General features: G+C 32.2%; 2 protein-coding genes across 5 annotated transcripts; one reads left to right on the top strand and one right to left on the bottom strand.

Moving 5' to 3' along the window:
- Mitofilin (inner membrane mitochondrial protein mitofilin) lies at positions 1-25,961 on the bottom strand. 4 transcript variants are annotated; one of them, XM_035873499.2, is made up of 15 exons: positions 25,823-25,961; positions 25,304-25,389; positions 24,852-24,920; positions 24,446-24,658; positions 24,255-24,361; positions 23,972-24,088; positions 23,631-23,835; positions 23,143-23,554; positions 22,899-23,033; positions 18,148-18,376; positions 6,536-6,688; positions 4,653-4,756; positions 3,809-3,990; positions 2,996-3,191; positions 1-729 (listed from the first exon to the last, which is right to left on the bottom strand). In XM_035873499.2, exons 1-15 carry the CDS (start codon positions 25,865-25,867, stop codon positions 709-711), a joined length of 2,274 nt encoding a protein of 757 aa, XP_035729392.1. In that variant the 5' UTR covers positions 25,868-25,961; the 3' UTR covers positions 1-708. The 4 variants fall into 4 exon arrangements, with proteins under 4 accessions (XP_035729392.1, XP_035729393.1, XP_035729396.1 ...); XM_035873500.2 differs by having other exon boundaries at positions 24,306-24,361; XM_035873503.2 differs by lacking the exon at positions 23,972-24,088 and having other exon boundaries at positions 24,306-24,361.
- Positions 25,852-27,504, top strand: mRpL35 (mitochondrial ribosomal protein L35). The gene is made up of 4 exons (XM_035873506.2): positions 25,852-25,990; positions 26,351-26,510; positions 26,585-26,725; positions 26,850-27,504. The coding sequence occupies exons 1-4, from the start codon at positions 25,960-25,962 to the stop codon at positions 27,079-27,081; spliced, it is 564 nt and encodes a 187-aa protein (XP_035729399.2). The 5' UTR covers positions 25,852-25,959; the 3' UTR covers positions 27,082-27,504.
- Positions 27,505-27,527: the final 23 nt, after the last annotated feature.

Here is a 27,527-nt window from a genome sequence, read left to right as displayed (position 1 = left end):
TAGACATTATAATGAATTATATTGTGTATAACAATATTTAATTTCATATACCTTGACCATCTTCCGATCGAGATATTTCGACTAGCCGTGCGAAAAACGTATTAACGCTTCAACCACGATTTTAGTTAGCATTATCTATGAATAATACTTTATTCTTTTTTCTTCCTATTTCATTTTTATTATACCCTTGTTCTTTTAAAATCCGATTCTGGACATCGATTCTGGACATTCAACGAAGAAACAATTAGAAATAGTCGTTAACGTTTCTTTAACGTAGCGATATTAAACGATATCTTTCTTTATTGTTATCAACGAAGCGTTATTTTCTCCTATAACAGTCGCGTCATGTATAAATTACGCGAATTAATTATAGAAAAACGATTTTTTGAAAATTAGCAAAGGGAAGTACTTGCTCCTTTTCGTAATAATATATATCCTTGAATGGAATAATTTCTTTAAAATTAGACCCCATTCAAGGCAGACAGTCGATGCCGACAATTTGTTCTTTTGTTCATTCACTACTTCACCCTTTTATTCTTCTCTCTCTCTCTCTCTCTCTCTCTCTCTCTCTCTCTCTCTCTCTCTCTATCTATCTCTCTCTCTCACTTTCTCTCTCTATCTATCGTACATACATTCATACATACATTCTGGCTATATTTTTTATTTTATCTGCCCTCGCTTTCGATCGTGTCCAACTTTTATCCGGTTTTACTTTTGTCCGGCTGATAGCTGAAACATTCGTAAGAAACGTGAATGCATAAATTAGAAAAGTTTCAAGGATTATGGAAGGGAACATACATTTTCTCTAAGGGAGGAAACACGTTTAGAGATTTACACGAAAATTTCCGAGTTATACGGAACATCTATCCGGGCTGTGAATACCTACACACTTATACATTCACAATAATTTTCTTTCGAAAGTAAGTGCAATTCCATTATCTCCATTTAAAATCGAATTAGGGAATATCACCCCACTTCAAATTTGCGCTTGCCATTTACTTCTCTTACCTCGAAACAGTCTGCTCGCATATTATACAACCATGATCTGATTACATTGTAATTAATTCTTCTATTTATCTCTTCTTTTTTATGAAGTTACAACACGAAGGAGATTTCACTGGCAAGAGAGTAACTGATATTCAGCTAACTAACTTATCAATTAACATGTTTACTTTGCGTAATTTTTAAATTATACGTTTTATGAAATATTGCCGTATGAAAAATTTGCATAGTTTTAAGAGAGATATTACATAATGTATTAACTTTCTTTTTTAAATGGAAAGACGACAAATGATTTTACTAAAAACCATATAATATTTCGGTTTTAAAATAATTTTTCATAAGACACATAATTTAGAAGTTATTCAAACAGGATTTATCCTATTTATATATACGGGGTAAGACAATAATTTTGATCACCTAGAACATTTCCGTTCTTTTTAAAGACATAAAGAAATTTTTTTTAAAAAGACGTACGATATGGAGGGAACTATAATATGGTAGTAATCTTTTTTTTCTTTACATAAACATGTAAAAGACATACGAAGATCAACTCTTTTTTAAAAATAGAATCATATGTTTCTGATAGCATTGGTTAATGCAACTTGACATTCTCTATAAAAAAAGTATTAAATTATATATGCAAACAAATTAATAGTTTAATAGATATTTTAATTTAAATATTTCTAAGAAACCATGTAGATATGCGAATAAAATGTTGTAAAAATGATAGTAAGTAAATAGTAGTAGTAAGTGATGGTTTCTTAGCTTGTTTTTTATCATTATTTTGGGTATATGTATAATAATAGTGTAAACTAAACGCAAAATAAGTGTAGTATAAATGCAGAGTCCTAATTATGAAAGAATAATCTTTTGAATTTTCAATCATTCAACTACATACATTATCGACTATTAATAGATATTTAATTTCTAATTTTAAATAAACAAAATAAAATTTATATCATTACAGTAAAAAATTTAAATAAACTTTAATATTTAATAATTATCAAAAAATAATTATAATAAATATTTAAACGATTTTATTATAATTATGTCCTTATTACGAAACAAAAGAAAAAAATCAATTTAAAAATTGATAAACAAGTTACTTGTTTACCAAAGAAACAATTTTTTTCTACATAATTAATAACCTTTTAATTTATGGGAAGTCTTTTATTTTATGGGAATATCTCCGAAAGTAAAAGTCGTACAAACTTAGAACGAATATGTAATATAACCAGAGGGTAATCCTAAAGTAGCCTAAGAAATGATCACTCTCTTACTACTACTATGTACTACTATTACACTTACTACATTTAATTTCTATACACTTTTTCAATATTTCGACATGCATGGGTAATACTTGTTTTTATAGAAAATGTTGAGCTGTATCAACCAATGCAATTAAAAGCATATAATTCCATTTAACAAAGATACAGTACCCTTATATATCCATCTTTTAAAAAATTATTACTGTCATATTATGACTCCCTGCGTACTATACGAATTTTGTAAACAAAATTTTTCCATATCTTTAAAAAAAAGGAAAATATTCTCAATGATTAAAGTTATTGTCCCACCCTGTATACAAAATTTCTTTAGAAATGAAATAAGTTCGATAATAAGACAATATATATATATGTATACAAAAGGAAAATTCGAAATGGTACAGTAACGATTTAAAAACAAATTGTATGATCTAAACTATCCTAATAAAGTATTAAATAAAAATAAGTTAAATAAACTATTAAATATAAAGTAAAAGATAATTTATCTTCGTCTCATTTTTTGTTTGTACTAAAAAAAAATTGTCTTTATATCACAATATGACGATACAAATTACACAAGACGAACGTATTATCCTCACAAGGACAAAGACAAGGACACATTATCTATTAACGGAGATGTATACACGACAAGAGAGACAGGAAGAAATAGGAAACAAATACACAGGAGACACAGATCGAGAATATCACGTTGAAGGATACTAACTGACCTTAGGCGAGTCAGGACCACCGATAAACATGAGGCCCGTCACTCCAGCGTATGCCATCAGAGTGTCGATAGCCTGTTGAGTTTCCAGTAAGATTCTCGTTTCGTTCATCCACTCTCTGGCAATGGATTTGGGTGCACCCTTCAATAGATTCATGTAACGTAAAGTCATCTTGAAGTCTCCTCGATCGAGCCAATACCTAAAAAAGAAAAAAAGAAAAAAAAAAGAAAAGAAAGAAAAAAAGAAAAAAGAGGAAAAATAAAGAAAAAAGATTAGATGGAACATTCATTTCTCGCACATGTTCCTCACAGTTTTCCGTCTATCGTCCTAATTTCTTTTTCTTTTTCACAAACGTAAGAATCGTATCATCTAAATTCCTAAACTCGACAGGTACATCCACTTGGCTTGCACGGATTACGTGTCCAAGTGCCCGAATAACATCGAACAAAGATCATGCCAAGTCACCAACCGGTAGCACCCACTCTCCGTTTTTACCGTACGTGCCTAATAAAATATTCTTTTTCTCTCTCAGATTTCAAATGGAATTTTTAACTCCGTACTTAGTCTATATACGTGTCGATACTTAAAAGTCGAATTTAGCAAACGGTATTGAACGTGACCGGAATGTTAAATAATCGTTAAACGATTTAATTGTAAGAATGAAAGTATTCTCTTTCTTTTTCTCTCTCTCTCTCTCTCTCTCTCTCTCTCTCTTTCTCTCTCTCTCTCTCTTTCTATCTATCTATCTATTTATCTATCCATCTATCTATCTATCTCTATCTTTGTCAAATGTACGATAATGACAATACGACTTACCTCGCACGTTGGAGTATGTCGTACGTGTTGAGAGAATTCACGTCAATAGGAGCGTCTTCGATTTCGCTCTTCGGTATATCAGTGTTCACAATCAAGACGCTTTGAAGATAGCTAAGAAGATGAATTGGTAGAGCTGCTCCTTCCTCTGGTACCAATGCTAATCTTCTCGCTTGTTTCTCTATCTGAAAAATCGAATTTTCCACGAGGGACAAGAATTTTATAACATTTGCCTTTCTTCTTCCATTTTTCACGAATTTTCTCTCTCTCTCTCGTATTGTGTTAACGGGACTTTATAATAACAAATTCTTTTGCTAGAATTACGTTCCCATAATAATGAACAATAAAGTACTCAAAATATCTTCTGTGGCGTTTAGTTTAGATTGATGAGATCGATATTAATTACGTCGATCGGTGAGAAGACCATAGACAAAATCGTAAGTGCTCTTACCTCTTAACGTAATCAATTATTAATTGCACTAATGAGATTAGAACGGAGAATTCGCGAAAGACTTCTTCATAGAGTACATTACATATGATATATAAGTAGATCATATGTAAGGCTTTTATCAGTAAGGCATCGATCACTTTGAATTAATTTCAAATGGATTGAAATATAAAGAAAAGTAATAAGATTGAAATATAAATCGTTGAAATGTTTGCTAACCAATTCATGATAATGCGAGACAATAGAGATAAATAAATCAATGTTGTAAAGAAATGATAATTTTTCTCATGTTCCGAACAAAAAAATAAATAAATAAAAGAATAGAAAAATCAACATTACTCAATTGTTCCTTTAGAAACTAAATAAGTATAAAGGTAGAGACTTTGAAATAAAACTTACATCGAAGAACTTTTTGCGAAGAATATCCTCCGGATAAACACCTCTCTTCGCAGCTTCTACAGGGATACCGTCGATCGCAGCAGCAACCAATGGATCTTCTTTCGCTGAAAATTATATAAATAAAACTCACAATTGATAATTAATGAAAGTAATATGCGAGAGGGTTATATTATATTTATATCTGTTTCAGAAATATAAAAATAAACAGAAAATATATAGAATTAAATAAAGAAAAAAAATAAAAAAGAAACAGAAAACAGCTCAAGTTACATTGTTCGAAATATGTAAAGGAACCTCTTAACATAAAACGTAGCAATTAAATTTTATGCTGTGGAGAATGTAAAGTGCCTTTTAGAATAAAACGTTGCAATTTTAATTCATTTCACGAATTCTGAATATCATAATTTCACTATTTCACACCTCTATTTCACATATCTTTAAAATCGTAGCAAATTATGATTTATAAGAGACAAAAAAGAGAACGTGTTTGTAATGAAACACTTTTTGTTATAAATATATATATATATATATATATATATATATATATATCATATATTATGTATACTATATATTATTTTATATATATATGTTCTAAATATTATTATCAATATATTCAATGTTGACCTCTCTCAATATATACCAAAACATTTTATAATCCAACGAATGTGGATAGACTATTACTATAAAATGACCCAATAGCCCATAAGCTTTTTATTGATACATTCGAAAAACCATAAGGAAACATAAAGAATGATTAAAGATTTTAACAATGTTCGATTGTATCATAATCGTTTCTTCCATTACATTTTGGTGCCATCGTAAACGTTTGAAGGACGACATGAAAATGGGGTTAAACTTGAAATATTAATGCGAATACACGTTTTCGTTTTCTTAAAAGAGAAAATTCGAAATCAAGGAAAGTCACAAAAACGGAAATTCGAACGTGACCTGCAATAGTCAGTAATAGAAAAAATAAAAGAAGAAGAAGCCTTAGACGAAAGCTAGGAAAAAGTGAACTAAGCAAAAGAAAACAAAGAGTATTAGAACTACAAAGATAAAGAATGCCTAAAGCCAAGCTCGTAATTCTTTTACACTAGGAAGCTACCGCCGGACGTTAACGATACCAAGACAAGATTTATGTTTACACCGAACATCTCGTTGGAAATAATACCAAGCAGCCAGACAAAAATGACTGTGTTATATCAAAAGGGTTTTAATGAAATTACATTCTTTCTCTTTCTATGGCCAACTTTAACATTCATTTATTTTCTCATTCAAGAAAAGCAAAACCATAAAAAAAAGTCTTTTTAAATCATCGAATATTCTTTCCTTTCCAATCTTATTAAAGTCATATCATACACTCGGATAAATAAAATCATTTATCTTGTCTTGTTAGGAAAAATTTAAGTATTAGATTCTAATTATCGAGTACACTATCTCGAAACTTAGTCAATCATTATATCAAACTATTATTATAATTATTAAACGAATTTATTCAATATGAAATACTTTAGGAAAAAGTATCGACGGTGAATACTGTATCTAATTAATTTATGTGAAATGAATTTGTATAAAATTGATAGTAATTTTAAACGAATTATTGTAATAACTTTACCCATTGTCAAATCGTCTTTTTAGAAATTTTTACTATAGATTTTAAAATAAGATTTTGCTTTCGAATTCTTCGAGACAATATTTTCTTTTGCTTTCTAAAATTTTTGAGTAAGATCATTGTCTCGTTCGAGACGAATGAGAGGATGAGTAAGATGAAAAATGGATCATTGTTAAATACAAATTAAATTGTCGTTGTTACCTATAATGTGAAAATAAGATTCGAAGAAGTAGATTTGAGAGAAGTTTTAAATTAAAATGGAACTTCTTACATGCTGCGTTAGCAATGGCCTTAATTTCGGGTTCCAGAGGCCTTATGGTAGGTTCACTCGAGGATGACGTGACCTTCACCGCTCTGGCTAATGCCATACAAGCTGACCAAAGGAGCTGAGCATTCGAAGCTCCTTTTTCCTCCTCAATGCGTGCTATAACAAAAGAAAATAAACAGTTTTACTTTAATTAAGATTAATTAGTACAATACAATAAAAAAATAATTTCGAAAGGACTTTATTTATTTACTTTACATGAATTACATTTATTTCTGTCTAACATTTCTATTTAACGTTTCATATAAGTAAAATATCGATTACGAGAAAATATTACATTAGTTATTGTTGTCTTTAAAATGTATTTGCTTAAGGAAAGATGACCTATATATATATATATATATATATATATGTATGTATGTATGTATGTACGCGTGTGTATATGTATATATGTATGTACATGTGTATATATGTATATATGTATATATGTATGTATGTGTGCATATATGTACTTATGATTGAGTATGAGTACATTTTACAATACTTGATTCTTACATAAAAGTTATCTTTCTAACCACGTAAGAAAAGTTACGGAAAAAGATAGGAGTACTATTGTCGAAGATTTAGTAATAAATTTGTTTGACGTAGTGACAAAGAACGTCCACGAAAACGAAAATAAATAACATCCCGTCGACTGGTAGGACAAACTTTGCGAAGTTTGTTTTGGCGATTTATTGATACTCGAATAATGCGCCATGTTGAAGCTGTTTTGCGTGAAGAGTAACGAGAATGGTTATTACGTAAAAGTGGATCGAAACTATGTCGATTTACTAAAATTTCCTCATTACAAGAGAAGAGACAAATACATGCGGGCTCTCTTTTCACCTTCCCCCTTTCCTCTCTCTCTCTGTTTCTCACTCTCTCTGAGTGTGTTTATTTCAATAAATGTAAATACAAACAATTTTCAAAACATTCCTTTGTTTTATTCGACGATACTTAACGAATTGTCGCTTTTGATTCGAATGGCAGCAATAACCGTCGAATGAATCGAATCGAATTAAATTCTTTTTGTGAAACGAACAACTATTATTCTGCCTATTTTATATTTCTGTTGATATATATATGTATATATGTAAATATGTATACACACATATATAGATATCATAAATCATGAGGACGATTCGTCAACGTGTGACGTACGGAATAATCAAAAGGTTGGGAAAAGCCTGCCAAGTATCGGAAATACGATCAAGCATTTATTACGCGTAATTACGGATCGTTAGATCACGTGCGTGTAATTAAAGCCGATAATTAAATAAGGATTATATATTTGAACCAATGAAGTACCCAAGAATGAAAATTCATGTGTTTGCGGGAGATAAATAAATGGATGTTCTTGTTTTGGAAAAACCATTTGATAACACAAATTATACATAGACCATTGTATCACATTTTTTTATAAAATAAGAAACAATAATCAAATACGTTCGAATTAAACACAATATAAAAAAACAAAAGCGAAAAACAGAAAAAACGATAAAGATAAAAAGAGAGAAAAGTGATGAGAAATACATAGAATCACGAACGATGGATTTAAAAGGGGTCAATGGGATGCAAAGTTTGGCGAAAAGCTTGGATAGTTCCGACAGACAAAGCTCGTTCTATGCCAGACTAACACGTACGCAAGCACGCACGTATGCACCAAAATAAGTTTTGGTGAGGGTTAAAATCAGTGAGAGATTACGCCGGCAAGCCGCGATATGTTGGCCGCGTAACGTTTTACGCTCGAAAAGCTTTGTGAATTTGTGATGCCAATACGAAAAAAAAGGGCAGGAGAGAGAGACAGAGAGATAGAGAAAGGAAAAAAGAAATAGAAAAACATGAAAACAGGGAAAGAGGGAAATAGTGTCCCACGAGTTTTCTCGCTCCGTCGCTTTACTTCTCTCTCTCTCTCTCTCTCTCTCTCTCTCTCTCTTTCTTTCTCTCTCTCTTTCTATTTTTCTATCATAGAAACGCACGATCGTATTCTTTCGTCCTTGGAACGGAACGAGGCTCTACGGCCAGTTTTCGAAACATTTCGCGATCGACAAGCGTAACGATGCGGTCGACGCTTGACAAAAGGACCCATTGCACGCACCCCAAACACAAATCGATTTCCCCCTTCGACACACAATCTATTTATTCCCTTTTTCCACCCACTCTCTCTCTCTCTCTCTCTCTCTCTCTCTCTCTCTCTCTCTCTCTCTCTCTCTCTCTCTCTCTCTCTCTCTCTCTCTCTCTCTCTCTCTCTCTCTCTCTCTCTCTGTCTCTCTCTCTCTCTCTCTCTCTCTCTCTCTCTCTCTCAGTCGCTGTAGTGGTAGTAACGAAAAAACACTTAAACGCTCGCGAAATAAACGATTGCTCCAAAAAGAATTCGAACGAAATTTATCTCAATCAGAATTTGAAATTTTACGATAAAGATTTTTGGAAAATAAAATAACCAAGCTTTGTCACTCTTCTATTTCTTTCTCTTTTCGTTTTCTATTTTTCGATTCGATTAGAAATTAGATCGCATGAGTTTATTTATTAATGTTTATCAATTGGAAACAAATTTGTACGATTGAGAATATCTGAAAGATCGATTTGTAGGGATAGAAAGGAAAAAGTATCGAAGACAGAGACAAAGAGAGGTGAGTGGATAAATTTCGAAATGGGATGTTAAGTGGTGAAATGACATGACGTCCAATAAATATCCCTTTTCGTCCCTACTTGTTAACGTGTATCAAGTTTCAACCTACACGTATACAAATACATAGATATTAAGACAAGAAAAAAAAAGAAAAGAAAAAATACGAGTATATTCGTATCGACGCTTAAGTAAAATATCATTTTTTTAAAAAAGGATTGAGAGAAACTGTATCTGGATTTTTAAATGTATCGATAGCTATATTACTTTTTTATTTTTAGATACTTGTTTACTTGTAATAACAAATATGTGCTTATATTACATATATAAAGCTATCAATCTCTTCCGTGAGTCGCATAGTATTCTCTAACTATATATATATAAAAACTATATATGTATATCCATCTCAACTATATATGTATTTCATCTCAATTTTATCGTAACATTGTGTACTAAAGAAAAAAGTAGAAGCAGTCATATTTGTTTGACATATTGGACGAAAGATGGAAACGAAGAAACGGACATTATCGTGTAAACGGATATCCTACTAAAAGCTTCCGTTTTACCCTTCTTTCTCAAGACGACGAAATCCCATCTCCATCAACGGTTCTAAAGAAAAGTAAGAGAGAGAAAAAAAACGAGTTTTGTATCAAATCTAAGAGCATTTTATGTTACGTTCTTCCTAAAGAGATCTCAACGCGTTGTCAATCTGAGAAGTCTATCCATTAGTATATAAAGATTATTACATATGCATATTTATTAATATCATTTACACATACATATATATCTATACATATTTATAAATAAATAGGACAAGTATGATATTATATATATGTTCATTACAGTTTTACTATTCGATTTAAGTCATATACACGATATAAACCGTATAATTTTTCCTCGTAAATAAAAAAAGAATTTTCAAGATCGTTCAATTTAAAGATCTAATCTCACGAGAACGGTCTCGATGAAAAATCGAATGAACAAACGATAAGAATAAAGAAACAAAAAATTATAGTCACTGTCCATTTGCTGAGATAGAACAAAAGCACATGCGAATTATCACAGAAAAAGAGAGAGAGGGGGGGAGAGAGAGAGAAGGGTTAGTAGTCGTTAAAAAGAGGAGAGCGACAATTCCTTCTATATGGGCCAATCAATCGGGGCGCGTAGGCATCGCCAGAGTAGTGTTTGATTTTCCCTCGTTTTCAAGCGGATCGGCCATTATCCTCGTCGCGGCGATTTATCCAAACGACTGTAAAAATTCCGACGGTGACGAGTGTCACGTACTATCCACAACGAATAAAAACTCTGGACGGTGCAGCGTCACTCTGTGCGAAAGAACGTCGAGAAATTTGATAAAAAATTAGAGAAGCGTGATTTCAGTACGATGATTTTAATTTTTGCATCTATTTTTTGCATTTATTGTATCTATTTCTATGGTAAGGAAAAAAGAAAGAATGAATGAACAGATTAATTTTAAACAAAACAGTACGTAATTATTTTATCGAATAATTAATGTAATAAGACATAAAAAACAGAGTAAAAATATGGAAAATAGAAATGAATAAAAACATATATCATAAAAAAGAGAATGAGAGAAAGATAGAGAGAGGGGGGAGAGAGAGAGAGAACGTAATATACAAATTTTATATTCTTATAAATCATTTATATCTATCAAACTAATAATTGATTAAATCGATCGAACGATGAATTTAACGAAAACGGATATCAACGAGAGATTAAATCTGTTTTGAAAAGTTTGAATAAAAATTTTACCGATATATATATTACCGTATATATATATGTTTTATATACGTGTAGATAGCATCGATACATATACAGTTTATTTACGAAACAGCATACCTAGCATGAGCCGCTGATCTATACATGTATATATATATATATATATATATATATATATATATATATATATATATATACATATACATATATATATATATGGACCTCTCGTATATAAAGTTGCCCGTTTCAGCGAAATTTCGACGCAATGGGAGTATGTACCGGCGAACGTCAAATAAAAATACGCTCGCACTTTCGTATCTCTAAAATTCACGCGGATCCAAATCTCCCGCTTCGCTGTGCTTTTTTTGACCGGAGATCAAAACCAAAGTATTATTTGCGCGTCAAGCAACAGCGACGATATTCGTTGAGTTGCGATCAAATAAAATCGTCGATCTGCGATCAAATGGAATCATTCGTATAAATTTGTTTTCAAGTTAACGTTATATAATTTATACATACACACACAGATGGAATAGAATGATCGTTTCTTTGTTTTTTTTTTGTTAACTTTTAAGCCCTATGATTGATCTAGACTAAATTTATGCTTAATGATTAATTGGAGAGATTTATACACCAAATTAATACACCAATTTTAGTCCACTGTTGCAAATATATCTATTGATGGAAAAATTGAAATGGTAATTATTTTCCTTTGATGTAACAGAAGAAACAAAAAAAATATCTCATTAATATGATGTTTATTCAATTATTGAAAATTTAATAACAAAATTAAATTGATCTTACAGTTGCCTCATCTGAAATTATCTTATATTATTGTATCATTTAACAGAGATAAATGATAAACCAAAAATATATCAAGAGATATATGATAAATTGGACATATTGCGGTAATACATCCATGTATTTGATAACAGCACAAATTGATATATATACTATATGAATTCATAAATCATGCATCACAACGAATTAATTTTAATATGCTATTATTCGATTTTCATTTCTACAAATGAAATTCGATTAAAATAGAGATAGATGCATAGATAAATAGATCAGGGGAAATAGAAAAGATTATTTAAATTCTACGGAAAGTTCATTGGAGAAGAAATGAAAGGAAGTAATACTATCGAAAAAGGAAATGTAATCGGATAAAGAGTATCTCCAAAAAATCCAACAGTTACATTCTTTTTGTACGGTTTAGTCTACACTCACCTACTACAATAAACGATACGTTTCTCTCTCTCTCTCTTTCTCACTCCTCTCTCTCTCTCTCTCTCTCTCTCTCTCTCTCTCTCTCTCTCTCTCTCTGTCTCTCTTTCTCTCTAGCTATCTCTCTTTCCTTTCTTTTTATTTTTCATTCTTTTTCTTTCCGAAAGGGTATTGTAGTTCACGAAACTTCGATGGACCAACTTAGCTTTTCTCCCGTGATCTCCGATGGAATGATCGGTATCTCTTAAGAAGTAGACAAAAAAATCACCCAGAGAATTTCCACGATCGAAAAAAGAAAATTAAATGAGTTTCCTTCCGCAGATAAACCGAGTTCATGTCTATTTTTGAATAGTGAATTCTCCAAAGTACTTTATGTAGACTGTCGTATATCAACATTGAGAGTAAAAATTATGGAACAAGAATATGGAAGAAAGAATAAACAAAGAAAAATATGAGATAGATCGAGAAAAAAGTTTTCTCATCTTATTTAAAAAAATCGACATAAAGAAATCGTATTATTGCTTTCGCAATTAATTATGATAATAATGCATATAATATGGGATAAATATTAGATATACCGATAAAATATAATTTTTTCAGATACTTTAAAAATTTCTGAAGATGAATAAAATGGCTTCTAAACACAAGTTTTGCTGATCAGTAAGTTATAAGCTAGTCTGACGAATGAAGTACCATTACTAGTTATCGAGAATAGTCTACACGACACCGACACTCGAAATTATAACGAGTGCCATCGATGGGCATCGATAAATGATATATACTGTTACGAAGCGTACTCGAAAATGCCAATGACACGGGTGCACATTGCGGCAACCTTCGGCATAGAAACGTGATTCATTAAAAATTTACGAAGTCATAAATCATAAAGAAACAGCTGGAAAGCAAGTGACGCTGCTAGTGGTAAAGAATAACGAGAGAATACTCGGAGTTTCTACCAATTTCCCATCGTAATTTTTTGTATACAGGTATATATCTCTCTCTTTCTTTCTTTCACGATACTTACGGACATCAGTGATTACGGACAAGTCGATTTACAATCCCAGAATGCCGGTTATTCTTTTTTTCTGTTTTCGCGATATCGGCTGCGCATAAATCTTGTTAAGAGTTTTTAAGTACTTACGAGGGAGAGAGTCTTAAAACTAAAAAAGATGACATAAACTCGATGAAAAAACGAAAAAAAGAAAGAGAGAGAGAGAGAGAGAGACAGACGTAGACGAAACAACGTAAACGAAATTTGACGAGCAAATAAATAATGATCCTCGAAATCCATAAACCAAGGTACTCTTAATCAACTTCCCTCGATTTTTTCACTTTGAGTCAATCCAAAACGTCAAGAAAGTACAAAGAGGAAGGTGAAAAGAGAAAGAATAAGAGAGAGAGAGAGAGAGAGAGAGAGAGAGAGAGGGAGAGAGAGAGAGGGAGAGAGAGAGAGAGCGTGAGAGAGAGAGAAGGAGAAAAGCTGCGAAGGACAAGAATCTCATATTCCCAAGAGAGGACTTGTCAACGTGATCTTACGTATTGCTGGGGTATGTAATAAACTTTGCCACAAGTTCCAAGAGAATTATCTGAATATTCGAAAACTTTCAGCCAAGAATCGAAGCTGGAACGATCAAATCTGCGCCACAATATCGCGATCTTTCACTAACACACCGACAATGAGTTGCTTATCCGGTTGTCTCCTCGGCAAACTGCTTTCCAATTCGTTAAGTTTTCGAGGAGCATTGAAAATGAAGTGATAGACTCATTTTTTCCCCAAGACAAATTATCTCTAACTTACTCATATTGTTACCATATTTTTAATGAGCGATGGAAACTTTCAAATAAAAATTACAACACACTTTTCGAGTAACTAAACGATTTATAATAGGATAATAGATTTATTATTAAAGGGAAGGAAACTTTTTCAAAAAACTAATTCGTTTGACAAAAAGTACGATTTCTCATAATTCCGTTATTTATTCAATCAGTAGTTCAGTACCAACTGGTTATTCTTTTTACTCGATTATTTCTCGCTTGGTTTTCTCGAGTTTTCCACTAGGCTGCCGCTTTCATTGTCATCATTGACCCGTAATTCCAGAAACCTGTCACTGACACAAGAGAGAGAGAGAGAGAGAGAGAGAGAGAGAGAGAGAGAGAGAGAGAGAGAAGACAGCAGCTTTGTTCGATAACATATTTCGTTGATCACAATTGCTAAACCAGCACCCTACTTTCTTACTGTCACCATTGTTATTGTTATTTTTGGATATAAAGAGAAAAAGAGAAAGCAAAGAGATCTATCAATTTAATTTTGGCCATTTTTCAGCTCCCTTCACAACATTAAAAAAGCAAGAAAATAATTCCACCATGTTTCCATGTTTCCATCTCAATAAACTTTGAAAAATAAATAATTCGAGTTATAATTGACAACGCGCGCTGTATATATTAGCTTCTCGTCGTCGGGCTTGTAAAATCGTGAATCGACGATTTGTGCTGCTTTATCACTCCTTTCTCTCTTTTTCCCTCTCTCTCTTTCTCTCTCTTTCTCTCTTTATGTATCTCTATATATCTATCTATTTCGTTCTATTCGTGTTCCTCCGCGTTCGCCTTTGTCCCTTTATCTGGTTCAAACTATCGAGGGAACTATAAATTTGGAGCTTGCTATTTGGTAAGACCACCCCTGGGTGCCACTATTACGTATATCGTCTCTTTGCGAATATATTGCTTACGTTTTTATCATTACGTCCAGAGAACCCCAATACTCATTTACGAGTTAACCTGATGTGTGTATATATATACCTCGTTAATAGAGGATTTAAACAACTCCAAGTTACACCATTAATTTTGCTACCTTCTATTTTTCTTTCTGGTGAATGTTAACTCATTCACAATTTCATATCTCTCATTAAACATCGTTATTCGTCAAAATATGAACGGAAATGATGAATCGAAGATCATTAAAACCTGTAATGATTTCGGAATAATTCGCGTCAATGGCCACGTCACGTTCCATCGATGAACGACGAAGTAGTAGCTATCGAGCATTAGTCAAGCGATTTCAAATATTTCCAATAAATATCGAAAAGTCAATCGAAATATCTTGATAAACATTCTACACATATTATAAATTATCTAAAATTATTATTCGAAATAATTGTAACAATAAGTTCGTTATACAATTGACTTCTGTTGAAAATATGCGAATTTCTTTATTTTCCTATCATGATAGAGTTTATAATTTATTATAATTCTAATCTTAACTATTGGTAACAAAAATGACATAAAATATGTGATGTCGTTCATGTAAAGTGAAACAAAGTTTTGTCTTTCTCAGCTTTATTTATCAAAATCTCTCTCTCTCTCTCTCTCTCTCTCTCTCTCTCTCTCTCTCTCTCTTCATTTACTATTTTCTCTCATATTGAAGTATCTTTCGCAAGAGGAATAAAAAAAATTTTTTATCTCGGTCAATTCTCTTTTCGTTATCAACATCATTCTCCTCTACGTATTCTTTTAGATGTACACTTACCTTTCATCTTCTCTTCTACTATCCACACTCTTTTCCCGAGGGAACCCGGAGATCTGTACTTTACTAACTTCTAGCCACGACCTCGTTTGCGCAAACATCTTTTTTAATCGTTAAATAAAGTGAGGTCATTCTTCCAATTAAATAAAAACCTCTAGCTGTGAGCTTAAATATTATTATATCTTAAGGACGTTGTATGTTTCTTTCTCCGATAACTAGTCATTTCTTTCTTTTTTGATTTCTCATTGGTTTTTTTTTTTTCTGTCTTTTTTATTATCTTCCGTTCAGCATTCATTCAGAAAGAAAGATAGTGATAATATGAGTATGTGAGAGTGAGGATAAGAAAAACATTCGTATCGATGAGAAGAAAAAAGTGAGAGAAGGTTAAATCTAGATAAGATAAATACGATGCATGAATCTCTCTCTCTCTCTTTCTTTCTTTCTCTCTCTCTTTGATTTATATAAACAGAAAAAGTGAGAGAAAGAGAAAGAAAGACGAAAATCGAGATAAAAAATCTTGAGCATAGCTTTTACAATCGCGAATCTTATTTTAGATGAATTATGTAATATAAAATGAAGTTTTCTAAAACGTATGACGCAAGCCGAGCAGATAATTACACCAGAGAATAATTCCCATTACGAACTGTTTTTTCGGCTAGAAGGGAAAAGATGAAAAGATTGGTAATGGTGAAATGGTAATGGTGCTTGCTCACAAAAAAAAGCAGAAAAGGAAAAAAAAGGAAAAAAAATGATGATTAACTTGCTCGTAAATCTTCGTCTACGTTTATCTCGCCATTTAATCAGCCACTAAGGTATTTCAACATTTTCTTCCGCCATCGTAGCTACAGTCGGATATGATAATAGTAGTAAAAGGAGGAGTAGGAAGAGAAAGAGGTAGCTGGGAAAGTTAAGTTTATGATGAAGAACGATCGAACGTAATCGCGATTAAATCGAGCATTTGTTTCTACGAATAATAACTACAGTAACAAATAAATCTCGTATTTCTGCGTTAATTTGTTACTCGAATTTGAAATAAAATAAAAAAATACAAGGAAATTACAAGGAATGAAATGAAATAATAGAAAAAAAAGATGAATATCAAAGGGAGGAAGGGAAATTCGTAAAAAAATTCTGAAGAAAAATAGACACAACGTTCACCTCAAAACTATCATCTACGATTATGAGCTTTAATCTTTTCTGACAGGTCGGAGGTGATAAAGTTATTGCCGGCAAAATTGTCGACGCTATTATTGAACCCGACTTAAGCTAATCCGTATTATTTAAGCTTCGATCGGGCGATCCCGAGCTAATAAAACTAACAAGACAAACGGGAAACCAGAAAGATGCTAGAAAGAAGCTGAAAAAGCGTGACATCAGAACGAGAGAGAAAGAGAGAAAGAGAGAAAGAGAGAGAGAGGAGGCCAAAAGAGAGAGAAAGAGAATGCGGTCGAATTATTCTATCTCTGTTTTTCTGTTTCTCCTTTTTTCTCTTGACGCCAATGTCACACGTTACAATACTTAAGGCGCCTTTTTGTCGTTGTAATTAAGCGCCACGATAGGATATAATGGAAAAACGCGACAAAGGAAAAAGCATCACGTCATCCTTGTTTCCCAATTCAGCACGTAGATTTTACTCATTGCATACGGACAAAAGGATATTCCCTTTCGGACATTTACTTACCACCAAGGATAGTGGATTAGAGAGAAGCTTTCAAGCTTAGTTGGATGACGATGTGCGAGCGAGTTTTCACCGAGTTTTATCGGACAAGCGTTCCCAATTCGATCCTTCTTTTCTATCCTCTCCTTCTCATCCCTTTTTTATATCTGTTTTTCTTTCACATAGATAATTCATTTTTTTTTCTTTTTGGTCTTTTTCAATAAACATTCCCGTATGGATTAAAGGAGATTAATCAAATTTTATAAGAACGATTAAACAATGAAACCAAGTGAAATTTTGTATGAATATATTATAAAAATAAAACCATGTAAATAAAAATTCACTTTGACAGTAAACATTATCTCTCTTCCCCTTTCCCCCTCCCCATCACTCTTCAGAGCTATCTATTTACGAAATTATCGTTGACAAAGTGCACTCTCGTATTCGGTACATGTTACGTAGACGAATCGTATGTCTACATGACCAATTTTGATATTCGATGACGTCACTACACGGACATCAAGAGAATAATATTGAAATATGTATGTACGTGAAAGTATTGTTGTGTGTATAGCGGAATGATACATGAACATGATATAATTGGATAGATGATATCGATTAAAAGCAATATCAGTTACAATATTATTGGTATTATATCGAAAACGGTTTTTCCTTTTATTCTTTTCTTCTTTTATAAGGTTAATCACTACATCTTCGGAAGATGTCAATAAATAACAGTAGCTTATGTCGAGTAAATAAGAAAAGAGGATTATCCAATTCGAAAGAAAATATATCATGAAAATTCTCACCTTTGAGGGCAGCTTCCAAACCACGTAACCTGCCAACGATCGGAGCTTGCTGAGCCTTGTACTTCATCGATTCTTCTTCAGACTGTTCGCTGAGAGCACGTTCCATTGCTCTGGTCATTTCCTTCTCTTTAACCGAAAGAGCCTCTTTCAAATGATCCGCATGAATCTGTGAGTGTAACTTTAGCTGTCGTCTTAACTCCTCGTCGAATTTTTGCTGTTCCTCCAATAGCTAAAAAAGAACAGATGTTGTTGATCGGACCGTTAAAATCAGACATTTTTTAAAGTGAAATTTTAGGACTAACTCGACCGATAAAAATGATATAATATAACAAGTATCAATATACTTAAGTTCGAATGTCTGTGATAAACATGGAAGCAAATATTGCTTTCAAGGATTTCTTTCGAAAGACCCGGAAAGACAATCTATGAAAGGAGAATCTTCAAATACACACACGTACGTATATACGTATATAAAGAAGGACAGTATGTCAGTCAAGTGTCGAAGCGTAATGAGACTTTGATTAATTACCCGCACTTAAGGTTTAGTTCAAGTCGTCCTGATTGGGAAGTGACCCAAGTCTCGAAGGTTTGATCTGTCTCCCCACTCTCTCCCTTATTCTCTCTTATACACACATACATGTTACTGCCTATTTTCACGATCTCTGACTCTCTTGAATTCTCTCTCAGGGCATGTCGTCTTCTGCCTGACGTATTTTGTATGCTCAACGCCTACGAATCCTTGTTCCTGAATTCAGGACTAGCGTGCGAGAGCCACTGGCACTTCGCCTCTATGTGAAGAGACGCTGTGTCAATAATTAACGCACCACTGATCCGACAACCCGTTGTGTGTAGCCAAGTGAACAATGCTCCAAGTAAAACAGAGATAGATAGATAGATAGATAGATAGATAAAAAAAGAGAGAGAAAGTGTGTGTGTGTGTGTGTGTGAGAGAGAGAGAGAAAGAGAGAGAGAGAGAGAGAGAGAGAAGATTCGCAGCTTTCCGTAGCCGTCGATCCATCGAATGATTTAAATGAAAGAGAACGAAGTTCGACTCTATCTCTCTCATCGAACCTCTACTATATACTATAGCAACGTTATGTTTCATCCTAAATCCCTGCGGACAAGCGAACACGAAAGCGCATGCCAAGACTTCTTTTGAAATTTTAACGTGACAATTTATAACCATTATATACTCTAACGGGCACTGGAAGGCGCAATCTTAAATATTTCCCGATACATGCGATTCTCGGACTCCTTCAATATTTAAAATCACTGACTTTTATCTACTCCGTACTATCTTCTCATTTCTACTGTTCATTGTACTTCCGTACTGTCTCTCTTACCAGAGAGAGATAGATAGAGAGAGAGAGAGAGAGAGAGAGAAAGAGAGAAATTATTAATATGATTCATTTTAGGTAAAATTAAGGGAAAAATAGGACGTGTTAATGTATATGTATGTATATAAAATTATATAAATATCACAAGAGAATCATTACCGAAGATTGAATAGGTCAGAAGATTGAAGATATTAATTATTTCGTTCCATTTGTAATTATTCATATATCTTGGTATTCGATAAGTTGGAAACTAATGACATAAAAAGTTTAATACTCCATTATATAGTATGGATATTTTTTGACAAAAGAATTTATTAAAAATGTCATGGAAAAAGGTTCACTATCTATCACAGTATAATTATTTTTCGTTTTATAGCAACATAATAAATAACTATATACAATATGTTCGAAAACTCGTAAATCGTTAGACTGAAAATACGTAAAGGTGAAAATATGATTTGACGAACATATTACATCTGTTTCGATTGATCGTTAAAGTGGTTCGCCTTGCGGTAGGGCGATTTACGTTTCCTTTTCTTTTAACGATTTCATTCCTAGAAAATAGAACTATTTCGGGATGTTTCATCAACGATATCGGTTCTGTGGATATTGGATTTCACGAGAACGAAGTTCCGGCGCGTACTCGAATATCGTAATTTTTCAAGATGTCGATCGTTAAACGATCGATTTTCCACAAAATGGTCTGCCATTCGAGCGAATGCCATTCGATATTGGAAGATAGTATCATCGAACGATGTCAATGATGATATCACCATTGATATCATCCATTATCCTTTTTACATGTCCTCAAAAACCGAATAACTTTTCTAAATGTTTTCGAAGATACATGAAAAAGTATACGATAAGATACAAAGAAGTCTCTCGATTTTTCCTTCTTCCCATATCGATTTGATTGGTAAAGTTTAATAAGATGATCGAAAGTTGAAACACATCGTTTAGATACACAGTATACCATGGTCTACCACGAATATCAGGAATTGTACAATAGTATCAACGAAATCGTTTTTCGTTCACTCGAAAAATTTCGTTTCTGTTTCGCTTGGGGACAAAGTTCGAAACAAATTCTTGCCGCAAGACAAATCTACGTTGTTCTTTTCCGTATCGAATAACAATTGTTTACGTCTCGAAAACAAAGTTATAAAGCACAAAAATCGTTCGAAAAATCAAAAAAAAAAGAACAAAAAAATTAGAAATATAGTATTATTAAATGTTTCGATCAGAAACGTACTTTTGCTACAAATTCTAAGTGAGAAAGAAATTAATAGCAATGTTGATAATTTTTGAATAAAAATGAACAACATTTTATAATTCGTCGATAATTATGTTCGTGATGCAGCAAAAAACTTTATGCCCCTTACGATAGACAACCTCTTCATATAAGCGTGTAACAAAGAATCCTTGTTTATCTACGTACAGGGGCTTAGAAAAGTTTTTTCCTATAGTCAACATTCATGACCATAATTATCGATGAAATATGAGCGGTACCTATTCTTATGCAAGATCATCAATATTTACATAATAATAATCCAACAATTTCATGTTAGTCATTAAACTTATTTTAAGATAATCGAAACTTACTTCGTTGTAGATCAAAATTACTTCAAAGATTAAAATGAAACTTGCTATTTTTTTCCATCAATATCTTAAGTATAACCATCATATATCCACCGTTAAAAAAAAAATACTGCTTCTCCAAATAACTGTATAAGTAAGCAAATGCACGTTAAGACGATTCGTCGTTTATCGAGTCAATCGATCGGAGTATTTTCTATATTTTTAAAAAAACCTAAACGTGTAACCATCGGACGAGATCAAGCTTGCATTAAAAAGTTGGAAAGGCTTGGCCCGGATAAGAAACTTTCGAGTTTTCAGAGTCAATCCGAAGCGGCGTGGAATAACGATTCTTTATTTCTTCTTTTTCTATCTTTTTTACCATTTTCTTCTTCTTCTTCTACCTTTTTTTTGTTTTACAGTTTTCCGACTCTTAGATAATTTCGTCGACCCTCTTGTGCCACGTCAGCGCATAAATTTTCGAAACATCGCCAAGGGATTTGACGTCAGACCTTTTCGCTCACAAATAAAGTACGCTGAGTCGGACATCGAATCGATTACCCGAAAGATGTAGACCGATCGTTTTTCCAACAGAAAAATATTGTCACATTTATTTATTTACTGTATTTAACGAACCATCCGACTTTTTTTTCCTTTGATTGAATTTTCTCTTAAAATAAAAAAAAAAAAAAAAAAAAAAAAGATAAGAAATCGAGTGAAAATACTCTTCAAACAAAAAGTATACTGAGAAGTTACTTCTTTTAAACAAGAAGCTAATAGTACAAATTCGTAAGGTAGGAAGTACACATCATATCTTCCTTTAAAAAATTGAACAAGCATTCTAAGTGAAAAATACACAATTGGCGAGAAATCTGACGCAAGAAAAGCATTGTTACTCTCAAATGATTAGAAAAATTAGATATGAGAAAAAAAGAGCAAAGAAAGGGAAGAAAATTCCTTTGAATAGAAGAACATCCGACGCGTCCCTACTAGCTATGGTTAAAAACAAAAGAGAGAGAGAGACAGAGAGAAAGAGAGAGAGAGAGAGAGAGAGAGAGAGAGAGAGAGAGAGAGAGAGAGAGAGAGAGAGAGAGAGAGAGAGAAAAGGAGAGAGAGAGAGAGAAAGAGAGAAAATGGGAGATAGTTCGTCAATCGGACCTCGAAGAGATTTATATCTCTTCTCACACACAAGAATGCATTGCATAGTACGGATGCAGAGTATGGAACGAATGGACAACAGTAAGTCATAGTGATTCTCTCGAAAGGGATATCTCGCCTAAACTATCCGTATTGAAAGTACGGATATACCACGAGACTAGTCTAAAGAAATAATATTGCCTCCCGCTGCCGAAATATTGGCCATGTTCCAAATGGAAACAGATAAAAAGCCCGAAGGGAATAGTAGGCTCTCTCTCCCCCACCCCCCTCTCTCTCTCGAAGCACTACCACCCTCCTCTCAACATTTTTCCAACTCCTCTTTACGTTTTTCGAGTCAATGAATATATATATATATATATATATGTACTCATATATACACATAACCATATAGAATCGAGAGACACAGGTAATATCTTTATAACGCGTTACATATTATGAGTTTCCAATGTTATTAATCTTCGCTTATGATAATATCTACACTTACACAATATTAAAATATGATAAACTTTCATCAAATACTCTCGATAATGTTATGATATCGATTGTACGATAATTACCATAACTGGGTTCATTGTTATAAAATATTTGATCAAAGATTACAAAGCATCATTGTTAACGATCAATATTAACATCCTTGTTATTATTCTTAAGATAGATTAATATTAATGAAGAAAGAAAACTTACCTTCTTACTGAATTCTTCCTCGAGAATACGTTTTTCTTTTTCAATTTCTAGGCATACTAATTCATTTAATTTCTCATCCGTAACATCTTCCTTTGATGCTTTTAGGGCAGCTTTTACTTTGGCAGTATGAATTGTCTGTAATAGAAAATACACTGGTACGTTAATTTTCGTAAAAATAATTCATAATAATAATAATCAAATGTTTATTTCCATTCATAACTATCCATAATAATTTGATATTTACCTGTAGTTTTGCTAATTCTTTTTGAAGATAAATCACTGTATTATACATGTGTACAACGAAAAGATCAAATGCATCCTCCTTGACGGAAAATTTCTTTTCTTGAATATTTATACTAGGGAATAAAATGTATAATTCCTCCTCAAATTTCTCTCGAGCCGCTCTCACTTGTTTCCAATAACGTTCAGTAATATTTCCATGTTCCAACTCATCTTCGAATTTCTGTTTGACATCGTCGAGATCATCCAACACTTTTTTAATATTTCTTCTTGCCGCAGTTTTCACATGAGCTGGTGCATCAAATTTGGGCTCATCGATCAAATAATACATTTGTTTGAGCGAATCTAAGACTTTAGTAGCATGTTCCTCTGCTTCACGCAATGCTTCTTCTCTTTTTTCCGTGGCTTCTTTTAATCTACAATAGATTGTATTGGTTAAAAAAGTAATTCTATTATTTATAAAACCATACTTTGTGCAATTTAAAAGTATACCTCTTCCAAATGCTAGAGGGTACCGATGTATCGACACTTTCTACTACTTTAATTACATCATGATTGTAATCCTGTAATGCACATATTGCTGTCTTATAAGCAGCAATAGCTTTAGCCGCAGTTTGGCCACAAAATGTTTCCAACTCGACGAGATTTTCCGGCATTAATTCTTTTGGTATTTCTTTAGATGCTGGCTTTTCAGTAACTGTGTAATACATAAATTATTTAATTAATATAATAAGTACATATCAATGAATTATTACAAGTTTACGATAAAGTATGATTATGAATTAAATAATATAATCTAAATAATAAGAAAAAAAAAATAAATAAAAGCATACCGCCTTGAATTTCTTCTTGATTTTCTTTAGTTTCTTTGCTTACTCGAATTTCAGCATAAGGTTCTTTAGTAGATGATTCCTTCTTGTTTATCAGTTCTACAAAAGCTGATTTTGGAGCTATAGTATACACATGAATTTGTTAAATGTTAGTAAGTAAATTTTAAGATATAAAGAGCTTATTAATTTTTGTATAATTATAAATGCTTTATATGATAACGCAGGAAGGGACAATGGGAAAAATTGATTGTAAATTAATTTGTTACGGATAAGGTTCTAAGCTCACGTTTATAATCTTCAAACTTCGTGCAATCTAATGATTTTCGATTAACCTGACCTGATTCTTCTTTTTCCGATGTACCCTTGTAGAAAATGGAAGTTATATTTGATATTCTAGAAAAAATACATAAATGTTAATATGTTAATATTGTTTGAGAATTATTAAATTATATCTAAGGAAAACTTTTCCTAACTTACTTCTCCTTCAGAGCATCTAAACGTGTAAGGATTAACTCTAAATAATTAGAGTCTTCCTGAAAGATGATTCGTATTGTTTTATCCGTTCCTGGTATCCATCCTTCTAATGTCGCTCGAAAGTCTGGATTAGTTTTCGCAAAAGCCAATACACCTATGGTCCCGATAGTTAAGGCTCCTAAAGCTACCAATGTACCGGAACTTCTGCTCTTCTCGCTTTCATCAAAAACAGATGTATAAATTTTATTTTGTAACTGAATAAAAATACATATCAAATCAAAATCAAATCAAAATACATATTTCTGGCCATGCATTTTCTCATTAATCATTGATATAACATCTAATATATAATCATACAGATATAACCTATCTATAAGGTTTAACTTCAGCATTCATAAAATTTAAATACCTTCTCTTGGAATCGGTTGAATACTTATGTCCAGAAAGTCTGGACGTAAGTCTAACATCCTTGCAAAACCTAAAAAAAAAGCTAAAACATTATAACATGTTCTTCTATATTATATATTAGTGAAATACAATACATATTTGTTTTTTATGCTTTATATTACTCTGATATGAACTTGCTTTGAAAAATTATCACAATTATCATATTAAACTTTGTACCTACGAATGGTAATCTATTTGAAACATAACCTTACCTGTCTATACGATATGTTCTACATATTAAATGAATTAAATAATTAAGAAAATAACTTCCAGATGATAAAATAAAATGTAAGAAAAATTTGTAAGAGAATTTCAAATCATAAACACTATACATATAAAGAATCATAGATAAAATCGTTTGATAGATTTTAATCAAACTTATTTAAAACTTGTCATAACAGAATTTTTTCTTACTTTCCCTCCGGTTCACACTTGACACGAGCACGCGTTTCATAGTACCTGGCAGTTAGATACAGTCTAGAGTAACCGTGTTTTTTTACCTGAAAGGTCAAGCGTATGTCAAGTCAATGTTCCCAGAATTATATAAGATTCCTAATTTTAAGCCATCTTGTCACACGAGGTACGCAACCTTGATCTTATTCGTTACAATAATCACTGACAACTCGTGTAATTGTCTTCGTTCATAATTTCCAAGTAATGTGCAAAGAATACGCATCCTTCCAATCCTCGAAAAAGCAAACGAATTCGATAAAGAAATAAGAAAAATTTAAATAAAAGATCAATGACTAAGAAAACGTTGTTTTCCAATCATTCTCTTTCTCTCTCATTCTCTTTCTTTACCTCTCTCCCTTTCTCTTTTTGTCTCTACCCTGTTTTTAACCACAAAAAGAGAATTCTTTTCTAAGTAATGTCAAATAAAGATATCGTATGACAAGAAGACTATTTTTCTTATAGCACTACCACTTTACGTACCCCATTTAGACCGTTGCACGAAAATTTGAGTCCAATTCGAAACATCTTTTTCGGGTTGGCCGGTCAGGCAGCCGAAGGAAAAGAGGGAACGATGGTACAAAACAGCTGGCCACTGAACGGAACTACGCGAAAGAAGAATGTTGCGCGTTATTAGCGCTGCAGTTCGAGGTACGCTTTATTAAGGATATTTCAATATCGATAATATTTTCTATCATTACGACTATTTGTCATACGTTCTCGTTCTTACGCATAATTTCAAACACCTCTGTCCTTTTCTAAATCGCCTCTTTAAAAATATTATTTCAGAATACTTTTTAGGTTAGATTTTATAACGGAGCGGAACGATCACATAACATTCTTAACAGAAGGAACAGTCCACTCGTAGTTTATCTGTTTTGTCTTATCGTGTATTTATTTTTTCTTTTCCTATTTTTGAATTTCATTCGAATGTCTCACTTTACTCGTAATTTTGATGTAAATCTTATTTTGTAATCGTTGATAATTTACTATTCATTTTTTATATTTCAGGCATCGTGTCACATGCAACTGTAGGAAATGTTGGTACTTTTCTACTCAAAGAATATCCGAAACTTATTACGAATATTACCCAAAATAGATCCTTCTCTTTTTTATCTACGCAGACATGGTTTAATATAAATAAAGTAAAAGAGAAAACATCGATTGATTGGTACATGATAGCCATCTTTTATATTTAGAATTTTACATGAGATATTTTACATTTTAAAATTATAATTTTTACAGTACAGTAATGCCACATGAAAATATTATCTCTGTGCAAGATACATTAATTACTCCAAAAAGAACCTTGACAAAGTTTTCTTTGAAGAAAGGAAAGAGGAAGACCGTTAAAACAGTTATTAAAAGATTTTATAGGCTAAATTGGTAAAACTGTTAAGCTTTAAGTCTAAAAAATATATATCTTGTAGATATAATATTAATACCATACAGAGAATGAATATGATATAGTTTTAAGTGACCTTACATTTAATGATATTTATTTTCATAGGGGTATATGGATAAGAAGATATGTTGCACATGACAAACATATGTGGAGAAAAACAGAAGGTAGAAAGCGCAGATTACGTCAGCATATTTTCACAAATGGTACACAGTCTTGGTTACTTGATACAATGGTAACCAAGTATTGGAGACGACCAAAATTCTATATCGATGATCCTTACAATCCATATCACAAAAGAGAAGAATTCAGAATAACACGAAAAAAACCTTTAGATTAAATTATTTATTTTAGACTTATTGGATATATAAATCAATTCTGATTTATCTTATAAAATATTATAGAATATGTTACAGAGAAAAAGAAATTATATCAAAAGCAAATCAATAAAATATTTTCATATTGACAAAAGTCAGCAAAAACTGACTTTTGTCAATTCCCAAAAACGCTGAACATTTGAAAAAAAAATAAGTTTACAAAATATCACAAGATGGCGATAGTAACAAAAATCCAATCTCACAATTTGTGAACTTATATTGATCCTTACTATATACGAATTTGCCTAAATTTGATTAGTCGCTCATAGTTTATACAATTTAATTGATTTAAGAGAAAGATAATCTTTCCACATAATTTAATACTAATATCAATAATACGTAACAGTTCAATAAAATAATATTAAAATTTATCCACATATTCAACAATAATCTTGCGAATAGAAAGTTA

The sequence above is a fragment of the Vespa mandarinia genome, chromosome 10, assembly GCF_050613455.1.
Source record: "Vespa mandarinia isolate Hongniang chromosome 10, ASM5061345v1, whole genome shotgun sequence".
NCBI classification, from domain to species: domain Eukaryota; kingdom Metazoa; phylum Arthropoda; class Insecta; order Hymenoptera; family Vespidae; genus Vespa; species Vespa mandarinia.
Note: the sequence above shows the minus strand (reverse complement) of the source record. Positions and strands in the feature narration are given on the sequence as shown.

Coding starts and splice junctions, on each gene's coding strand:
- Mitofilin (XM_035873499.2), bottom strand. CDS start 25,867: ATGTTTCGAATTGGACTCAAATTTTCGTGCAACGGTCTAAATGGG. Junction 24,921..25,303: donor AAGTGTGAACCGGAGGGAAA/GTAAGAAAAAAT, acceptor CTTTTTTTTTAG/GTTTTGCAAGGATGTTAGAC. Junction 4,757..6,535: donor GGCCATTGCTAACGCAGCAT/GTAAGAAGTTCC, acceptor TATAATTTTCAG/CGAAAGAAGATCCATTGGTT.
- mRpL35 (XM_035873506.2), top strand. CDS start 25,960: ATGTTGCGCGTTATTAGCGCTGCAGTTCGAG. Junction 25,991..26,350: donor TATTAGCGCTGCAGTTCGAG/GTACGCTTTATT, acceptor TTTATATTTCAG/GCATCGTGTCACATGCAACT. Junction 26,511..26,584: donor GAGAAAACATCGATTGATTG/GTACATGATAGC, acceptor TAATTTTTACAG/TACAGTAATGCCACATGAAA.